We start from the raw sequence: 21,802 nt of genomic DNA on the forward strand, positions 1-21,802 counted from the left end.
CAAAGGCTTTAGGGACTTTTGTATAAGTAGACTAGAAACTACTTTTAGAATGCCTGACCTGATAGGGTCACCCTAAATTAATCCTAGGAGTTTGTAGTAAATAGAATATTAAACCTGAAATTTCTCTGGAGCTTTTGGTATTTTAGTGACCAATAACTTTATCTGGTCACATGTAATTTTGTTAGTTTTATACAGAGAGAAGAGAAAGCAACACAGCCTGAGGACAGCTATAATTCCAGCAGCAATCACTTCTTGAAATACAGATTATTACAGTAAACAAAACCTGCCACGAATTCTTTTGAGTTGTGCAAATGGTTTATTGGTGATCCAGAGTGATACTTAACTATCTTCAGTAACAGCCAGGAGAATCCCATTCAAACTTTCAAGGATCTGGTCTTCAGCTTCTGTGTCATCTCCACAAAGCCCAAGGTATTCCAGGTGCTTACTCAGGGTTTCTGAACAGAATGGAATAGAAAACTTTGATGAGCCTGAGTTCCTTGTGGTAGTTCTTTTCAGTGCTAATGTCTTATTATAAAATAATTTTCTGAAGGGTTGAGACCTAAATATGCTCATTTATTCCAAGAGCATTGGGGGGTCAAAGGCTTGGTCACTTCTCAGACAGTACATAGTTCTTGTGCAGGCATAATAAACATGCAGGGATAAATTCTGTCTAGACACAGCAATTAACATGTAATAACTGTGGCAGAGTTTGAGGTGGGGAGGAGAGGAATAATTACAGGATCCAAATCAAGCCTGTCATTTTTAAATACTTGTTTATCAAAAAGACAGTACTTGCAGCTCAGCTGAGTATCTACTGTGGCAGTGGCCAGTAGCGGGCCCTGAAAGAATGCAAGAAACAGATGAGGTAAAAAACTTCTCCCTTTGGCTACTTTAGGAACATACCTAGTATTTACATTAATATATATCTAATGCATTTTGATCAACTTTTTAAAGAAATTTTTTAACCTAAGTTAATTCGTAATTTTTATCTCCACATCACACAGTGACATTAAGTTCCACGGTGTCACAGTTGTAAGAGGAAGATACTTTCCTTTGTTTTAAAATGTTTACCAGAAAGGTCAAAGTTGATGGCTTTTGAGTTGCCATAGTAAGAGAAAGGAATTACCCTTCTCTATTTGCTCCTCTCTGTCATAATCAGATAGATTTTTATTACAGTCCTTTGCAATTCCTCTGCCAATTTGCTTAGTATTTACAGAAATTTTGATAACTTGCCTGATTGTTTTCCAGCTCACTTTTATTCTTTATGAGGATCTAGAATTTGAAAGTGTTCTCAAGACTCAGGTGGACTGGAATTCTGACAGAGATTGTCATGTTTTGTTTTCTGCTCTGTTAATTCTTTGTCAATTTGAGAATGGCTTTTGTACAGTTGATCAAAATGATCTCTCATCTTCTGGGCAGCTGCATTTAACTTAAACCCCACCATCATTTATAATCTGGCCATCTTTTCCCCTGTAGGTGGTTTTGCATTTGCAGATGCTGAGCTTGATGTGCCTCTTTATCCCAAGTCACACAGGATGATACAATTTTCTTGCAGTTCTCAACAGTCCATTTTTAGTCCTCCAAATAATGAAAAACTCCTTATCATTCTGCTGTTTCTAGGTTCTTTATGAATATAATGAATTACAAAGGTTCCAGCAAAGGTAACCTCTAATAATTTTGGCTTTCTGTTGTAAAAGCAGCCTTTATCCAGCTCTTCGAACTTCATCAGATAATCATCTCTCATATCCAAAGGTAACTTAGATAAAAGTTATTGAAAAGTTTGTAGAAATTGAAATGCATTAACAGTATCTCTTTTACTGACCTTCTTACCTGCTCCTTAAAAATATGTTTAGTCACAGGTTGAGCATTACTTACCTCTACAAGAGTGGAGATAAGTGGAGACTATCCTTTTTCATCATGTCTGTGTTTAATATGTCTGTTCTTTATTATAATCCTACAACTTACCTGTGCAGAGATCAGACTTCTGCACTTTAATTTCCCACATTCCTTGCTGTTGTTTTTGTAAACTCATCCCACTCTTACTGCTTCCAACTTTATTAATGCTGTTGTTGATCTCAGTGATATTCTGCATGTCACAGTGATTTATGAATCATCTTTTACCCTCTTATAAACTCTGTAGTATAGCATCCAATTCTGACAATTTGTTACCACTTATTTTATTGAATTTTTTTTTTTTCAAAATCTCCTGTCCTTTCAATATGAAGATTCCTCCATCTACTTTCCAAAAACAAAAAGACCTAAAGTGGCTGCAATTCCTGCAAGAAATAGTGCTGGAAAAACTGATGTCTGAAGTAGTTAATGTTTAGTTGGGTATAATGTAGGATGTTACCAAAACTGTAGTAAAAGAACATTTCTGCTTTACAGTCTCCATGAAAATACTGAGTCATGAGTTGTGCCTCAGAAGTTATTTGATGAGAATTAATAATTGGTAATGTATTTTTTTTTTTTTGTGAACTCAGTGTATTATCTGTCCCTAATGTATCCATTAATTGTGAGGGTTTTTTTAAATGAAAATGCATTAATTTAGCACATACAGGAATTTACCTCTGAAAAATAGAAGTGTCCTGAGCTGTTTTGAAAAGAGGATGAAATAAAGGGAGTTGAAGTAGAACATAATTAGAAGCTGTTACTGCCTATTGAGAAGAAAAACTATTTTGCTGAAAAAAATTAAAAGCAGTTATTTAAAAACTTTTTTTTTGCTTTTGTGCTTTAAAGAAGCTGCCATCTCTAGAAAAATGACTGGATTCATCAGATCCAGTTCACCTGCCAAAATTTGCTGAATAAATCATTCTGTGTAAATGAAGTACAGTAGAATGCAGCTTTTTTACACAAAAAACCAGAAAATAAGCCACCTGAGCAACCTGACAGTTGAATCGGGTTTGATCTTAAAGATCTAGTGGGAGTGAGCAGAAGGCTACAACTGCTGATTGAGCAACATGAAATAAATTAGGAACCTGTGAGATTGAATTGTCTACTGAACTTTGCTTTCATCTTATCAAAACCCAAAATGTGTTGCCATTTGACTTCTAGTACTGTGCTCTCTAGTTAGAGCAATAGTGATGTTTGCAAATACACTTCTAATATATTTCTATTTTAGCATCTATGAAACTCTGGAAAGACAACAGGATTTCTGAAGATGGAGGGGTTTGTTTTGTAAGTAGCAGGGGACAGTCTGTACTGGTCACTTGTTGGGTCAGTACAGTGGTAACTAGAAATCCAGATGCTTTGTCATTTCTCCAGGGAACAGACCAGTAGAATAACACCATTTGCATGATGACAGACAAAGTCCTTGTAAAACACCCCTCTGGTTTCAGTCTCTAGTATTTTGAAATTAGTATGAGCAGTAGCAGACAGAAGAGTTACTTATAAAAGCCTCACGGAAAGTAGCATTTAACTGTAACAGTGTTAAAATACTGAACCCTTTTCTCAGGGACTCAGAATTTTATCATGCTTGGTATTCAGAAAAACTTGATTAACTTAACCAGCTTGGGATTGGTTCCTCAATACTGCTTGTGTTTAAGCCCATGCTTCTGCAGGGGCAGTGAAGCAGACACTTTAAGACAGTTATTCATGTGAAAAAGCAATAGAACATACACAGATTGTGACTAAAAGTGACCAGAAAAAGGTATTCATTTCTGTTTTGTGTAAAATTCTGGGGTGCTGGCATTTTGTTTCATCCTGTGCTGGAATAGGTTGTTGACAGGGTGGAACCAGAGGCAAACCAGGAGGATTTGTTTCAGGGTTTTTGCAGAAGTGGTTGTTTGCCAGGCTGGAGAGGTGCCAGCCAGCTGGTCAGACAGCAGGGAATGCCTGCCCTCCTGGCCTCTGAGGAGGCTTTTAGCAGAATAAATATCTTCCAAGGAGCACTGCTCGTCCTCTTGAATCACCATTTCTGCTAGAATATTGCTCACCAGCTTTAAGAATTCACAGTAGAAGAGAGGGGAATGGGCACTCATTGCCTTCAGGGCCTGAGTTTAGAAATCTTTTGAGGTTGAGGTAGAAAAGGTTTTTTTTCCTGAGCTGAAGGCACAGATTATTAATTCACACATAAATCTGTACATAAGTGAGAGGCATAGGAGCCAGACCCCTTGAACCACTGCTGTGTCAATTCTCAGTGCTAGTTTTGACCTACAAAATCCTCAGGGGGTGAGAGAATCCCCCACCTCTCCCTCTTTCAGCAACTGATTTTGCCCCTTCTAAAATAGCAATGGCTTCTGATTTTTTTCCTTTTTATAGCCACTCACATATGTAGAAATATATTTTTTTTTTTCTAGAGGAAGTACAGAGTACAGACTCTATCCTTCAACATAAATGCTACTCTTGGTATTACTTATTGTTTGGGTCCTGAGCACTGTGATATCTGCATGAGCCACTTGAGGGCTTGAAACAACTTAAGTCAAAGGCCTCGTGTTTTGCTGCCTCTTCCTTCAGTAATTTCACATCCTGAATTTATTCTTCTGTCACTTACTTTTAGTATTCTTTAGAAGGTTCTTCTGTGGATTATTATCATCAGCATTATTCAAAGCACAAAAACAGTGTAAAGAGTGTGAAGATGTGGTAGTTATTCACAGTAGAGATCTATTTATCTTTGTCTAGTGTCTCTGGTAATAGATAATTAAAGAACAGTAAAAGAAGACACTATATATCCTTTCCCAGGATAACTTCTAGTGATCAACTCTACGGGGATTTTCTTTGGTGGCAGTTTCTTCTTGTTTAATTGCACTTAAATTCATTAAAGAATTCATGTTGGATTTGTTTGTAATTTAACTTTCAGAACATGGACTAGAGATACGTGCCACAAAGTAACTTTGGATTGAGAGAGAAAATAGCTTGTTCTTGTTTTTTCTTTTTGAAATTGTCATCTGGCCTTCTCTTGACTGTAGTTTTCTGTAAATGTATTGTATCACCAGAGCAGGAAAGAGAAGTCTCTATTTTGATATATCGTGTGTAACAGCTGAGGGATGAGGGTGAGGGTTGAGAAGCTCCTAGAATTCTGCAGATCAAGAGTAGCTGAAAAGCATAAAGTGTAGCCTGAAGAAACTAAAATTTCAACTCATAATACTGCAAAATAGCCATTGGGTCTGTGTAGCAATGTAATTAAAAACAAAGCAAAAAGAAAAATTGACCTGCATTCAAGTTAGTGTGGCACCTTGCAAATTCATGTAGCTCTAAGTCTCCCTTTTCTCATAGTTTTTTTTTTTTTAATGCTCTTCCCTAAAACAGTTAAAATAATTCCTGGTTTGTTGTGGCATGTCCTAAATAAACCCATGGTAATAAATGTACCTGTATGCTAAGAAGAAGGATTATTGTATAGTAGTCAAAATTAAGCTTCACGTCCCCTTGTCTGAGAATGCAATATTAAATTTGTTTCATATGAAACATAAAGGCATAACTTGGAGATGGAGAAGTCCAGGAGGGCTGGCAAGTGTATTTGTGTTAAGAGCAAATAAAGCCTGCAAGGTCAAATACATCCCTGCTGGCTGTGAGTGGTGCAGCTACATGATTAGAGCATTTTGCTGTAACCAAGGGTAGAAAAAGCTGCTGCTTTTGATTTTGTTGCCAGGGAAGGAAGGAGAAAGGTGCAATTCAATTCAAGGAAAGATTAAAAAAAAAAAATTCTCCAGTGGTGAGCTATTGTATTTCATCTCCAGAAAGTCATGCAATTGTTTTGGGACTGGCTGACTTACATTCTTTCCAATAGAACTATCTTATCTTGGTGCATGAAGTAAAGTATTGGAGGAGCAGATTCTCCATCTCTTCAGACTTTCAAACCCATGGCAAGAAAATTGTCCTATAAATCAGATAAGCTATTATCTATGTCTCCATGGAAAGCCACTTACAGCCATGTTAAAAAGACATTTTGTGTCTTTGTCACTGCACTCAAGGGTGATGAGATGTAGGAGAAAAATCATGAGATTAAAAAGGACCTGGGGAGAGAATTTAAAACTAATATCCTGAGGATGAAAGGGATATAATTATGAACAACTCCTGACCTGGCTGGTTTTTAACTCTTGTTACTCTGCATTCTTCCGCAACTCTCTTCAAGGAGGAAAGGAGTAGGAATATATGAGTATAATTTTGTCCTAGAAGGCTGGAGCCCTGTCATTATCTGGGAATTGAAATATCTCCTTCTACCCACTTTCACAATCTGAAAAGGTCCATATTTTCCCCAATATTCCTTTCTCCTGGTCTAGACTATGGTTAATTATTCTCAGTGTTAATAGCCAAATAGATAAGTGTGCACTAACAGTACCTCTTGCCTAGAACTGGAAAACAGAGGAAAGACCACTGTGCTCTCCCCAAAAGCAAGCCTTTGCTCATTGCTTTTGCAACCCTTCTGGACTGCATGGGCCCATCCTTAAAGCTCTTTAAAGCATTTGCAATGCCTATGATCACGGGGAATGGACCTTTGAACATTTTACTGTTCAAAGAACATGAGAAAACAGCAGGTTTTAAAGGAGATTTTTCCCTATTTAGCCTGAGTCACAGGTGGAAGGGCTGATGAAGATGGGAATTTACGCCTGACTGGCTAGTACTGACATTAATGTTCTCTATTAATCACAAGGATTTTAAAAAACTTTCTATAATCTATGTCTGAAATTCTCTTAATTGTCACAAATCAAGTAGGACAGCCACAAATCCTCTCTTTGATGTGGTGTCAGGCATGGAATATTTTTTTTTTTTTTTGAAAATGAGGTAAAGAAGTCACTTAGCAGTAAAGTAGAAAAAGAAACTGAGATGGACAGAAGAAGTTTCCAGAAAACTAGTAGAGAAATGCAGGCTCAGAAGAGGTCCTGGTAAAAAGAGGTACTGATATTCTTGTGGTTACCCAAATTGATGTGGTGTTATGGTGAGAAAAAAATGATAATTGATTGTGAAACAGAGATTGTTTGGGAGGGGGAATATTTTTATAATTTTTGTCTTTATTGAATTCCACCAAGGAGGGAGTACAGGAAAAAGTGTGTGTGAGGAAAGCTGTGGGTAGAAAGAAGATCCTTAGTGACTTGTGGCTGATGTTATGCCCTGTGGAGTCAACAATAAAAATGGCTGCAGAGCCCTGACTGAAAACAGATAAAAGGAAAAATATGATAACCTGAATCAGGTCAGTGAGATAATCCAGCCAAGTGCAGTCAGGGAGAAAAATGTGCCAAAGAGATGACCTATAGCATGAAAAGCTGCTTAATTGTGTTCTGTTAAACGTACTCCTTTTTTTGAGGGATGGAGAATAGGGATGAAATTCACTTTGCTGTAAAGTATCAAAATGCTGTAAACTCGTGTACCAGTGTGTGCTTTTTTATGTGCCTGGTAATTTAACTGACTTAGTGCTTAGGGAATAGGTCTGTTGGACATGTACCAGCTTTGTAGGCTGATGCTGAGCCTGAGCTCCCTGGTGCTCCAATTCTATGCAAGGTAAAGAAATTCTAGATCCAAAGGCTGGATGTCATGCTTGCAGGAACAGCCACAAACGTGCTGTGCTCAAAAGCAAAAACAAACAAACAACAACAAAAAAAAACAAACCCACAATTTGTGTTTGGGTAATATTTTCAGGTAGTTTTTTTTTAAATATAAATAAGGGCTCAGAAAACTTGATGGTTTAAATCAAAGTTCAACTTCTTTCACAGTTGTTTAGTTCCAGGAGGTGTTGATTTCATCAATCATGTATTGTGAAAGAGGAGTAAACTGTCAGTGCAGCAAAGCTACCTGTGAGCAGATAACCAGACAAAATCGTGACAGTTGGGGATAAATTGGCTTTGTTTATGGAAATGAATGAAATTTCTGTCTTGCTCACTGGAGATGTAGTTTTCTGTGTTTGCTGAGTGATTTTGGTCTCTAAAGATAACTTTGATCATGTGGTTAATATACATCTTAAGTTCTGCAGCATTAAGTGGATTAAAGGAGCCCTTCCCTATGGTTATCATGTCTGTATGGAAAGTAGGCCATAGTCTCAGCCAAATAGCATTCCGCCTAATTTTCCTGGCTCCTTAAATTTAGCTTGAAGAGCTGTCAGTGGAGAAAAAACCAATTAGGCTGCATGGCAAAGAAAACACTAATTTCCTTTGGCTGACAACTCCTACAAGGGTGTTTTAGCCAAGCAAAAGAGCAGCTGTGAAAGGAAGAAGCCTTTTGGCTGGTCTGGGAGCATCAGCCCAGCCCTCAGCTCTCCGTGCCGAGCAATCTCTTGGGAGCCTAGGTCATGCTGGGCATGGATGGCAGAGCCAGGGAGCCCATTGGAGAGATGACAAATAACAAAGAAAATGCAATTATTGGCCTTTTGTGCCTTGACTCCACCTAAACAGGCACGGCACAAAGGTCCTACTGTCCAGATTAAAATTCCTCGGCTTCTAGTGCTTAATTAATGATTGATTCTGTGCAAGTGAACTCATAGGCGTGAGCATTTGTCTGTTCTGCTTGTGTGTGACAAATGTTGTTTGAAGAGCTATAGTACAAAGATATATTGTAGGCTTGTATTCATTTCTCTTTTGCTTCTTTGGTACAATGCCAAAAAAAAGAGTAAATTTTGTCTGCAACTTGTCGTCCACCTGCACCTGTCTTGTTCTTGCTAATTGCTTGTGTGACTCCACTCTGGATCTGGAAAAAGCCATTGAGAGAGGAGGATTTTGTTTCTGTACTGTTGAAGATAAGGAAGGGTATTGCATGACCTATGGAGTGAGGTACCTTATTAATCTCAGATCTCCAGAATAAAATGAACAGTAGTGGGAATTTACCTAAATTATGTAAAATGTAAATTTTTTTTGTGGCACTGTCTGAAATTTTGTAGTGCTGAGTATTATGATTTTGATCCTGACATGTGTGTTTGACCCATTTTGTAATGAGAGAGATGTGAAGATGCTCTTGGAAGTTGCTTGCATAACGGGGGTGCCAGGAATATTTTTCCTTGCCTAGTGGGTGTGTGTTTGGCTAATTTTATGCAGTATAAGAGACTTTGTACTGCACAAAAAAAAAAAAAAAAAAAAAACCAAAACGAAAAAACATCAAGCAAACAAAAAAACCACCAAACATTCTCAAGTCTGACACACATTTTAAAAGCTGTGGCCTTATAAGCTCTGTTGGTTCTTAATGCAAAGTAACATTCTGCTGTAAGATATGACAATTTAGAGCTCCGCTTCAAACCCAAGCTGCTCAGCAGAATCTGCTTACTGCTGCATCACTTTATCAATATCTATAAAGTGTTGCTTTTATGCTTGTTCCCAGCAGAGCAGGAAGGATCAGATTTTTAAATGTATGCAGATGGACACAGATGTCTTAACAGTTTTGAAAATCCGATTTTTTTTTTTTTTTTGCTGGGTGATATCTTGTTTGTTTTAACTTAATTATGTTGACCTGGTTACCTGTGCTGTGTGAGTAGGTTTGAGTTCTGCTGCATGAGTGGGTTGGTGTTGCCTGGGCATTGAAGGTTGCAATAAGATTTTCCTGGACAAATTCATGTTTACATAATGCTATGCAAGCTTTTCTAGATTACCTAGAACTCTCCAGTTCAAAAACATTGGCAGGTTTCTCTCACTTTTGTCTGGAAGAAATGCTTGCAATCATTAGAAATTATCTAAATAATTTGAGTATATAAAAAATTATCAAAGTGTTTTGGAGGGACTTTTCAGAAAAAAAAACATTTAATAAAGGGAGGGAGGGACTGTCTCTGAATAAGTCATAAGATTGTTTTGCTGTGCTGAGCTTGTCTTGGCTGAATTACTTTGTGACTGGATTTCTTCCTATTGCTCTTTTTTGCCCAAATAATTAAGAAATGATATAATTATTTGGATAAAATAGTTTTGGGGTGCTAGATATTTCAACATCTGCATTGAACAGCACTGATTCCAAATACTTTTGATATCTCTTGTAGTCTTAAAATATTCTCTAGTTTGTAACATGGGCTAATTTCTTTCAAATGGGTATTTGTTTTTCCTGTCTGGAATTGGTGTTTTTGAAGGAGTTTCTGCAGATCTTTCAATAAGTCTAGGCTGCATTTATTCCCAAATGTTTTTGGACTGGGCAGGACATAGTTTTGTACTCTTAACTACAAACAACTATAGAAAAGGCCCCATTTCCAGTTTATAAATGGCAATATATTGTCACTGTCCTCCCCTGGACTGGGCCCTGAACGAAGTACTTTTTCTGTATAGATTTGATTTAAATTGCATCTCCATTAGAAAACAGCTCCCTCTGAAAATTGGATTTTGGTATAAGAATAGTGAAAAGATAATTTAGGTTTTTCCAAGCACTACTGTATTTTATTTACTTAATTGAGTTTTTTCAATGCATGTAGAGGGATCCCAAAGCCCAAGAATGATAGGTTTAGGTGAATGGATATTAAAAGTTACTTGAATTGCAGCAGAGCAAGAAGAGGGGAATTGTTTTTCTTTCTTTTTTTTTTTTCAGACTGTTGGTGACCCTGTGATACAAATAAGTCCTTAGAAACAGAAAAGCTGAAAACACAGGGTATGAACCTTCAGACACAAACTCATCCTTCCTCAAGTGCAAGGGCTTTGTTTGACAAAGCACCTCAGAAATGAAGCTGAGAGCTTTTGAGGAGCTGGTTCAAAACTGCTTTTGGGACCCTGTCTCCCCTAGTGCAGCCTGTACAGGTCAGGGTGGCTTTATTGGCTGTGGTGCAGTCTATTTCTAGCTCTACAGAATAAGAGTGGTTGAATTTTCATTAGGTTCTCAACAGCAACCAGCTTGCTTGACTCTGATTTATTTAACTGCATCTGATACAATGCTTTAAAAGCTGGAAGGAAAACAACTTGAATTAAAAGCAGCAGCTGTGGGATTTCCCTATGGTATTGATGTATTATGGGTTTGTAATGCTGTTCAAGCAAGTGGCAAGGTGCTGGGGAATGCTGAAAAGTACACACACAAGGAATTATTTTCCAGGCTGGCTTTAGTATTTCTAGTTGTAAAGAAGGTAACACAGCCTGCATCTAAAAATTGGCTGAATTGTTACATGATTTTATAAGATTTTTTTTTTTAAAGCTAAGTTTGACAAACCTGTACTTAGAAGTGTGTGGTTTTCTGTTTGTCATTTCTTACCATTCTGCCTAGAGTTTGTACTTGGGCAGCAGAAACAGTGCTGTGTGAGCAAAAGCAGGCTGGAAAGAGCAGGAACAAAAGTGGGAATAAAAACTTTGAGTCATGACCAGCAAATATATCAAAAGGATAAGTTTTCTGAGCAGAACATTCAGAAAGTAGGTCAGGTACACATAAATGATGTAGAAGAAACAATTCACCTGCTGTCTTTACCTGAATTGGAATAGCAAGTCAGTCCTATGGAAATGACTTTTGTACAAATAGAGGTAGTTTAGCCAGAAGCAATATCTGTCCAATACTGGCTTAGTCCACTTATGTTTTGTGACTGTTTGAAGTGCTTTTAAGTTTAATTTGACCTGCTTTTTTATCAGTGTCCCAGAACTACTGAGATGTTTACCTTTACTTGAATAATAATTTAATTGACTAGGGAGACAATTACTCTAAATGGCAGCTCAGCTGTCATACTGTTCTTAAAGAGATTATTTCACCCTTAAACATATTGAGTATTACTAAGATTAGTTCTGCTGATGTCACAAGGTCCAACTGTGATGTGAGTTGCCCTCATGTGAATGAAGGTGGAAGGCTGAACCCTTTGATCCAGTTAACCCATACCTTGGAATGATCTGGAGACTAATGGAGATTCAAGTCTCAAAGTTGTATTTTAAATCCAGTATGAAAGGCATTCCTTTCACATGGGAAGGTAGGTCATAGCCAAGAGCTTGGACTCCAGCTTTATCTATGCTGAGGCCTGAGTCATAAAGAAGTATATTCAAAGGCTGGACCACCTAAATGCAGCTGCAGTCCTCCCAGTGGAGGCAAAATGCAATATGAATGCAGAGGCACACGTGAGCATATTTGCTTTGATGGATGTTGTACTGTCACTAGAGAGGAATGAATTTCAGTTCCCTTTCAAGTACTTAAATTTCATAAAAACTCATCATTTTCCAGTGCTTTAAGTTCCCTTCTCATTGCCATTCTCAAAACTGGCTAGTTTTCCTCAAACCAGCCTTAATTTTCATGTGACTGTAAGTATTGAGTATTGTTTGAAATAAAGGCACAATAATTTTAGGTCACCTATAAAATTGCATTTATTATAGAGCTACACTTGTATATTTAAATGATCCTAAATTAGTTTTCTATTCCTGTCACATACATCTACAATTTCTATATGAGAGAAAATTAATAACAGATTAGAGATTGGATCTATCTATAGTTAACAAGAGCTTTACTTACCCATAAAAGCTGTAGCTCTCCAGAATGGGGACAATAAAGAACAGCTGATCTGTACTGTGAGTCTGTGTCCTTTACAGCTACCACGCTGTGAATAAGGGGGAATATTTTATAGCTTCCAAGCTGATGAGCAGCCCACAGCATGCTCACTCTTTCCTCCTCCTGCCTTTTTCTGTGACCCTGCTCTTCAAATGCATCTAATACTCCATAATTACTTAATCCTTCACCACTACTTTTGTTTCCAGTTCTTACATGTCATTAACAGAAATGGAAACATAGTAATTATCACACTGGGAGAGATCCTTTCAGATCTTCAAAACAGTTTTTAGTGAATATCTCTCTGCTGCCATTCAGAAGAGTGATTATTGATCTTATAAGGGACAGAGTTCCAAGAGAAACTAGATTAAGATTGGCATCTACTTACAGCCAGATTTAAGAGTGCTCCTAGAAGCTGATTCTAAAGTCTAGCCAAATGCTCTCCATACCAGGAACTCACCTGGCAGGTGCTAAGTGTTTGAGAAGTTGTCCAAGCCCTTCACACTCACCTTTCAAGTCTGTGTCTAAATTATAAGAGAGCAGAGGGTTTTTTTTCTGTAAAGGAAACTTTAGAGCCTGACAATGCCACTTCTGACTTACTGTTTTTGATCAAGTAGAATGTCTTCTGAACTATTCTCAATTATTACTTTGTAATGGTTATCCAAAGAAGCGTGGCTTTTGAAAAAAAATGGTTGTCAAAAAATTGCTGGTTTTGAAGCAGTAGTTTGCAAATAATGTACCAGTTGTTTTATTTTTTTTTCTTTTGCTTTTCTAAGCCTACTTCATGGGAGAGTTGAATCTCTAATAAATCAGAGCCAGTTACAGGACAGCTTATGAAGCATGTGTTGTGCTCTATTCAGGATGCATTACAACCCCCTAGTGTTGCTGCAGCCTGAGCTAGAGGAAATGCTGTCTGCCAGTTAATACTATTTAAAGATTGTTCCAGTAAGCAGATTGAGCTTCCCAGTGTGGTGCTGCTTGGTGGGGGCTGTGTGTTGCAGTCTGTGGTTTTAACAGTGGCTCCAAGTCTGTAGCATCCTAAAACTTCACTGCACCATGGAATTATAATCACTGTGGTGATTATAATGCTGGAGGGAGTTTAATTTGCTGACTCTTAAAAAGCAATCTGATAATGAGTTTGGAGCCTGAGGATCCTGTAAAGGAGGTGGAGATGCTTTACTGACTCTCTTGCTTAATTAAAAAGCCAGTCCCTTTGGCTGGGTTTATGGAGATGGAGGATGAGCTGAATCCTTTCTGGCATTATTTGTTTTTTCCAATTGAAATTACACATCCTGCAATGTTGCATATGAGTTGGAAAATAAAAGTCCTAAGGTAAAGATTGCTACCTTACATCCTGTCATGGGGAAGAGTCTTGTTTGTATTGCATTATGTTTGCATTGTCACATCCAGAAAGAAGTGCTTTTTACAGATGATGGAGAAGTAGAACACATATGTTTGACTGCTTAAAAGGGACCAAGATCAGTCACAGCTTAAGCAGCATGTCACAAAATGATGAGACCTTCCTGCTGCTTCAGAGATTGACAAGATGAGCTGGCTTTTGGGTATCAAAGGTATCGCTGTTTATTGAGGTCAGAGTGCAGACTGAGGCTTAGGCAGGATTGCCACATGCTGTCAGCATGGCCAGGGCTTGGGATATTTCTGAAATACAACCAAGGGGATAAATATTAGCATTTTATTGGCAGAGCTGGTGAAGCGTGAAGCCCCAAAAGAGACGAGAATCAGAGAGGACAAGTAGGTGGTGGTAGTGCAGCATTCCGCATGCTAGACACTTTCATCCTCCACAGGGGCCAGTTCCAGTGTGTTCTGAAGTCAGTAGGAATTTTTTCAAAGAAGCTGGATCAGGCTCATGGATATGTATGGTAAAATGGTAATCATGAAAAAATAATTAACAGTTTTCCTTGGTAAAGGACTGAAGACAACAAAGGAAACAAAATGAGGTATATAGTAAATGGGTGAAAACGAGTAAGAAATCACATCAGATAAACACATCTTCAGTGTCATTCATCATTTTGCTGCAGTGAATACTAATGGAGAACAGAGGTTTATAACACTGCACAAAGCACTGACAAGTGGCCAGGTATGGAAATCCTGTGCCAAAAAGACTGTGATTTTATATGGAAACTAATCAGTTTCAAAGATTATGACAAAATAAGATGATTTGGGAATCCAAATTTGTAGAACAGCAATGTCAAGCTAAAATGATTTTCTGTTTGCACATAATCCTGCAAATCTGTTGTAAGACACTGCACAAGGTTCTTACCAGCATCAGGTGCTGATTGTGCTGTGTGCTGTACAGGTGTACAGGGAGCAATTTTTGCACTGGAAAAGCTTACACCAAACTGAAAAATCAAAAGATACCTGATCAGTAACCTGGCAGAGGGTCAGTGGTAGAGGCAGTGAGAGGAGCCAGCAGCCTCCCTGCTCCTCAGGTGAGGAACAAGCTCAGCTCTGGTGAAGCATTACCTGCTCAGCACTGCTGAGAGGAACAATGTGCTCAGGTCTGTCAAGCCCTGTGCCTCTGCAGCTTCTGGGGTGAAGCTGGGTCTCCACCCGGGGGGCCTGAGCTGTATTTATGCCTCCTCTTCTAGGCACATCCCAGGACTCATAGAGAGGTAGGAACTATTTTCTCTGCAGATAGCAATGAAAAAACTTCCTTCCAGCAAAACAAACTATCTAGAATAAATGGATGAGTCTTTCTTCCTTTCTTAGTTGATGGATTGCTCTAAGTTAGGTTAATCTAATATTCTGAATGTGATGTATCTCTCATCTGAGCGTTAATTTGCTGCTTTAATTTTTTACAAGGTGGAAATGTGATTCATTTGATTGTGGCTTCAAGTAAACTGTCCTCTTCCCAGTAGGAAAAAAAAAAAAAAAAGTGGACAGTGTGTATCTGTGTTGATCTGATCAGTAAAATACCAGAAGAAGATTGATTGGAAAGGACTTTCTGCACTGGAGAATACACTCTAATTTCATATATAGTACTGTTTATCTTCTCTGCCTTTGAATACTAGTGAAAAGGATATTTTGGTCTGGTTCACAGGTCTGATAGATGCAGTTATTTTGGGAAACGTCAAAAGATTTTTAGAAAAGGAACTATCATTTTACTTGCTCAGCATGAAACTTCTGTAACTGTGATGAAAATAAACCTCACAGAACAGAAGGGAGGGTGGAGGAGTTAGAGCAGAGGGTGAGCATATCTGAGAGGAGAAGCAAGCTGGAGCCTGTGGTCGTGCTTCAGTAAACTGCTTTGGGGAAAGAGCTGGGAATAGGCTGATCTACAGCAGCACATTAAAATGCACAGAGAGTGCCATCCTTTTCATGGGGACACATCACACACAGGGAGCAGTGCCCAACAACAGAGTGCTCTGAGAGATGTGGCTGCACCTCCCCAGTGCTGCAGTGCTGCTCCAGCTGTGTGCAGGACACCTGAGAGTCCTTGCTCTCTGCAATTCAGATTACCCCGAAGTACTTTGATGGGAAATCCATTTTAGCAAATACCGTTATTTAGTTTAGAGGTACACCTCTGATTTATTATTAGGCTCTATATATTCTTCTAGGTAAAACCATGCAATTACAGCGACCAGAGTTCTGTCCAAGATTTCCTGAAAAGAAGCACACACATCTCTTGTTCACTGGATTTACTCTACCTGTTCTTGTGCATGTTGGATGTGATCTGAGCATGCTGTTTGAAATGTATTTCTTGGTGTTTTATAGTTCTCTTGTAACTCCAGGCCTGAGTAGGCTACAGATATCACCAAATCCAGGTCAACTTGCCACTATGAACATGTAGCACTCTGGTCTCTATGTACACACTGTACCCTATGTCACTCATAAATGACAGAATTTATGCCTATCCAGGGACCATGTTTGGAGTTTTGGAAGTTTGGCCAGTTTTTTTTTTTTTTTTTTTTGTTTTTTTTTTTTTTTTTTTTTTAAATGGGCTATACCTAATGGTCATATTCACAAATTGAACATTTCCTGATGGTCGAAAAAGACTTGTCAATAAGTGTATCAATTGCTACTGTCACTCTTTCTCTTTGACACTGGCTTAGTTTGGTATTCCTAATGAATTAAAAGCAGCAATTCATATAGTGACAGTCAGTAGTACTTCAGGTGTCCTTTTCTATACATCCATGAAGTATCTAGATCCTGCAAATGTATTTATTTTTCAGTAGTTTCAATAATTTTGTCTTTGTTCTCCCCTACTGCAATTTTTGTGCACCACTTCTTGCTTTCTGTTTTGTGTGGTGCTGGTGCAGTAAAAATACACCCACAGATTTTTATGCTTTTTAGTACAGAATAAAAATACTAAATGGAAAGCATCAGATGCCTGTCAGCCTCAGTATCTTCAGCTGAGGAAAAAACTACCACCGTATCCTGCCTTTCCCTTGACTGACATTTTGAAGAAGCTTATCTGGAGATCCCTGTGATGGACAGACTTGATGGAATTGAAGTCTGTGGTTTTAGGAACTACCCTTTCTAAGGAAAGGGGTAGGTGGAGAGTATCAGTCATTTCTCATTGCTAAGAGATGCTTCTGGAAAGCAAAGAAATGACTAACAGGAAGAGATGTGATAGTTAGTGATCCTGGCAGAATTTAGCTTCAGTCTGGAAGCTTGCGTGTGAACATTCAAGTTGCTGGTAATGCTGCAGTGCTCTGGTTTCTACTTGGTGTGAGTCACTTTTATGAGTTCCACATGCTAGTGCTTTTCAGAGTTTTCAAAACACTATTCCTAATCTTGTTTGGTGCTGGAACAGTATCACAGAAGAAATTCAGGTTAGCTACAAGGCACAGGCACCATTAATCTCAGGAGGATGACCAAATCACTTCACGCTGAGGAGTAAGGGCTGTGTGTGCAATGGATTTAGATTTACTATCCTTCATTTCTGCAACATTTTAAGGAGTGCTGTTGGGACAAATGGTTTCTGTGAGCTCAGTCTAGAAGGTCATTCACACTCTTGAGTTTCAATTTGGTGCCAGCCTGGTACTTCAGTCCCAGTGGACCAGCACACCCCTTTATTGTGATGCAGTCTGCTGTCCTGGGTTTGTGGCAGGCTGGTGGGTTTGTGCAGATGCTGCTGCCCGTGGAAGTCCTCAGGCTGCTTGGAAGGCACAGGCTTGCACAGATGCAGTGTCTGAGCTGCTGTGTGCAGAGATTTATTTCTTTGCAGGTTTTAATCAGTGGGGTTAAAGCAGGGTTAATTCTTCCCTTTCTCCCTGGAGTACTGAGGCCTTAGCAATTAGGTAGTGAATTAGAAATCGGTGAATTGCATCAAGGCAGTAAAGCCTAAGCAATCTCAGTGCATGTTCCTGAGCTCTGTGGGCCAGGAGCTGGGGATCTGTGGGACCAAAGGACAGTATCATTACAAACCATTGCAGCCAGAGGGTTTACCTGGGAATCCTTTGTTATACTGAGTACAGGCCAGATTTCCATTCCTTGTTTCTCTGGCTGTAATCTTTAGCATAATAGAAATCCTAGGCTGTCAGAAGTTTAAAACTCTGAAAGTTTCTCCATGTGAGAAAAACAGAGAGAAGGGTTAGTAACTTTTCTACAGCTTCCCTAGTTTTGTTGAGGCTGGGAAATGTCATGTTCTCTCATGTAACTTACTTTCAAATCCTTTTTTTTATTTTTTCCTCAGGACCTTGGTAAGAAACTTTCTGAAAGAAAATTAATGAACTTCTTTAGAGACTAACAATGGTTAAGGGAGTATCGATGATCTGGAGGGCAACTGAGCAAATCCCTTGTTTAGGAGAATTGTTCTACCATTATGCATTTGGAAAATATTTTAGATATTGTGTGTAGCAGGCAGACTGTAAATTAGCTATAGATTTTTCATTCTTCCTGTCTGGGTCAGTAAAAAGATAATTTGCTTCATAACATGTGTCACAATAGAGGCTGGCTACACAACAGAAGCTTGGTTTCAGAAAAGTTTTTTGAGGTTTTGATGTTTCATTTTCATCTACATTGGAAGATTTCAGATTCATTTTTATGCTTTCACACTCAGAGCTGTACTGGGGTGTCATTTCTGGTATTGAAACTTCGGTATTTCAATTAGAAGGCTTGAAAGATATCCAGCTAGGCTCATAAAGCTGGTTTGTGAATGGGCTGCAATGCATGCACCTCCTTTCTGCCTACTGTCTGCTGAGAGTAGGTTCAGATGGGAATTCATTTAGGTGCATCCAAGATTTTAGTATTAGAGCCAGAGCAATGAGAATGTCTCACTGGCATTGGTAATCCAAGCCCCAGCCAGTCTTTCTTAATGAATTGTTTATTGATAGGTCTCCAAAATACTTACGCTTTCACTGAACTTTTTTTTGAGCCAGAACCTTTCTGATAAATGCTAATTATTTCTCTCCATGTGTGACGACATGCAGAGCACAAAAGGAAAGCTAGATCCTGCTTTCTGCAATTAGTACATTTATTGCTCAGGGGAAAGGCTTAGAAGCAGGTATTAGATTCAGTTATTTGTGCTTTTTCTCTGTGAGGCTCAGAGAACCCATGTATTTGACTGCAGAATTCAAACAACACTGTAAGAACTAACATTAGTGAAATATTCCTTATCTTCTCTGCCACTTTTAAAGTACCTATTGTTATATAAATTATGCTGTTCTTTTTCAGTTTATAATGGAGATCAGAGGAACTTCTTCAGTGCTGAGATTAATTTTTGTTGTCAATTCTTTCTAAGGCCCTCTGACTATTAGAGGGCTTGCTTCCAATAGTTTTCATTAATATTTAGAAGTTTTTTTAGGCTGGTTCTCCTTTAGTTGCACATGCCAAGGCTCAAGAGACAGATTCAAAGCCCAGTGAACTAATTCTTGAGGTGCTCTACTTCCAGCTCTCTGTCTCCTGAGGCAGCGAAAATTGTAATATCAACAGAAAGAAGCAGGTAGATCCTGCAGCTCAGCTGTGTGAGGAATGACTGGAGTCCTCACTTAGGGATATTGGAAGATCATTCCAGCTGACCTATGGAGGGACTCTAGAAGATACAGAGAACTCAATCATGCTTGTTCTTTGTGACAGATTCCTGAAATGAAATATTCTTCTCCATCATTTGAGTAGAGAATTGCCTGCTCTGAAGAGCAGCAAAGCAATCCAGGACATTCTTTGTTCAGAGATAAGGGCTTGTGTATTTTGCTTATGGTATTATAAAATTGCTTGGAAGGTAAGAATAATTGCTTCCTTTTTTATTTTTTTCCTAAGTAAACCAGACGATTGAAACTACCTGAACTTCTGACTTTGTAGGGCATAGAAGAGCCTGCAAAATCTACAAAAAAGACTTGTTGCTGATACACATGAACTTAAAAATAGAAATGGCAAGGGAAGGATATATGCAAGTATTTATGATGCTCAGAACTGAGTGTGTTCTTCTGAAATTTTTGTTCATTTTCTTCATCTCATTCCACTATATATATATATATATATATATATAATTAGACATAAAAAGTTATGAAATTAGGGTTGTTCTTTTGAGTGGAGTTGCAGATATGATTTGTTACAATGCTTGTGTGATAAAGGAGTGTGTAAATACAGAAACATATCCTTACATATGATTTTGTTTATTGACTATTTAGAAAAATATCACAAAATATCTTTGCTCACTAGGAGATCATGTATCTAAAGTAATACACAATACATGTATGATACACGTAGCTTGTATTGTGGTACAAACTATTTTGTTGATATATAAAAGCTACAAGATACAGTGATATACCAGTAGCAGAGAACCACATTTGTGTTTAACCTACTGCTGAATTTTCAAAAAAGGTCATTTAGTCAGAATGAAAAATAGATCATAGTAAGTCCAGAAGGTAATGAATTTCTGGAAAGCAAACATCATGGAAATCTGGACTTGGTTGCAATTTCACAATTTTCACCTGTCCGGCATAGTTTCTGACTGAAGATGTAGATTAAAATTAAATATTTGTGGTTAAAATATGGGCTCTTGCTTTATTGAAACAGTGTAGTCTATTTTATTTTTAGTTCGTAACAGTTTTCCTTTCTCCTTTTTTTAAATTCAGCTCTGACCTTAAATTCAGCTGTGACCTTAAACTGACTTCCTGTATCAACCATCTGCATCCTCCTGCAGCTTCTTTTTTTCTTTTTTTATTTTTTTTTTCCCTAGGCATTTAGTCCCTGTTCTACATACTGAATATCTGCAGCACCTACGGCATGCAAATATTGGCCCTCTTGTTCTACAATGGATTTTATTTCTAGAAAATAAGTTTTAATGCAGCATTTTTGTAATGGAGCAACATCCAAAGAAATATGGTCTCTGAATGGTTTCTGTAGAATCATAGGCTAAATAGAAAGGGAGAAAATGGAGGAAAATCTAATGTCCAGGGCCAGTTTTCTGTTTAGCTGAGCCAAACTCTTTTCATGGCTCTGGGGTCTGTGGGAAGGGCCTGGAGTGGAGCTGGGGCAGTTCAAACTCCTGTGCAGCCCAGGGAAGCCTCCAGGTTGTTACAGTGCTCTACCTTCTTTTTCTTGGCCCAAAGGGACCTGCATGTGTGCATCTTTTCCCCAAAGAGTCCCCCTGTTCTACAGGGTCTTTGTAGCTTTTCATCCTTTCAGGTGAATGGTTGCTTGGTTTTGTGAGCTTCCCTGTGGCTTCCAAAGGGTTATTTCTGGGATAAGAATTTGGGCTGTATCACCCTATTCCCACACATATCACATCACAGTCCCTGGTAGTTACAGTGTTTTTTCAGAGAAAATGCAATGTCTGATCCCATTTCTGCAGTGACCCACAAAGCTCTTTAATATTGCACAGTCTAGTTTTGACTATACAGTATAGTTAAATGCTTACTTCAGTCCATATTTTCTTTAACAGTTGAACCAACAAAGTAGGGTGTCTGCTGGTGACAAATCTGCAATTCCAATAAAATTTAGAGAGGGATAGAAAACGCTCATTTTCTTTTCCATAATAATGATGCTTACAAGGATTATTACTTCAAACAAATAAATTAAAGACTAAAAATAAAATTTTCAGTACAAGTCCGGTATTGCTCCAGTGCATTCTGGAATTTATACTTTTCAGGTGCTGGCTTCTTTGATCTGCTTGATGGCAGTTCCACTTAAGAGCAGTCTGTCTCACTCTTGGGTGAGTTTATAGATTTATAGTAAATAAGCCAGCAGGGACTACTGGATCATTCTGATCATCACAAGCTATTATACCTTCACCCAGTTATCCCTGTAGCTTTTGTTCTTAAGGCTGAACATAACAGATCTGAGACCTTTCTGAATTTCATAGGAGAAAATGGGATAGCTTCATGTGGCTCACTGGAGCACTCTAGGGCTCAGAACTGATGGCTAATTTAGTTTGCAAAGAACTGTTTGTGGTGCCAGTAGTGAAAAATTAAAAAGTTCTCACTAACCTGTTTCGTGTCAGGTTATGACTCATCTCACTGTGAGACTGGTTAGCTGTATAATTTAATCAAAGGAACTGCTTGTATCC

At 38.4% G+C, this 21,802-nt stretch overlaps 1 protein-coding gene across 1 annotated transcript in view; it reads right to left on the reverse strand.

Annotated features, from left to right (window-relative positions):
- Positions 1-12,438, reverse strand: part of LOC134046097 (rap1 GTPase-GDP dissociation stimulator 1-like) — a 29,671-nt gene extending 17,233 nt beyond the window's left edge. Inside the window, 3 exon segments of the mRNA XM_062496339.1 lie at positions 345-455; positions 12,298-12,349; positions 12,352-12,438. Of these exon segments, the coding sequence (XP_062352323.1) occupies positions 345-455; positions 12,298-12,349; positions 12,352-12,438 (250 nt within the window).
- Between the last annotated feature and the right edge of the window lie 9,364 nt (positions 12,439-21,802).

The sequence above is a fragment of the Cinclus cinclus genome, chromosome 7 (genome assembly GCF_963662255.1).
Source record: "Cinclus cinclus chromosome 7, bCinCin1.1, whole genome shotgun sequence".
Classification (NCBI taxonomy): Eukaryota; Metazoa; Chordata; class Aves; order Passeriformes; family Cinclidae; genus Cinclus; species Cinclus cinclus.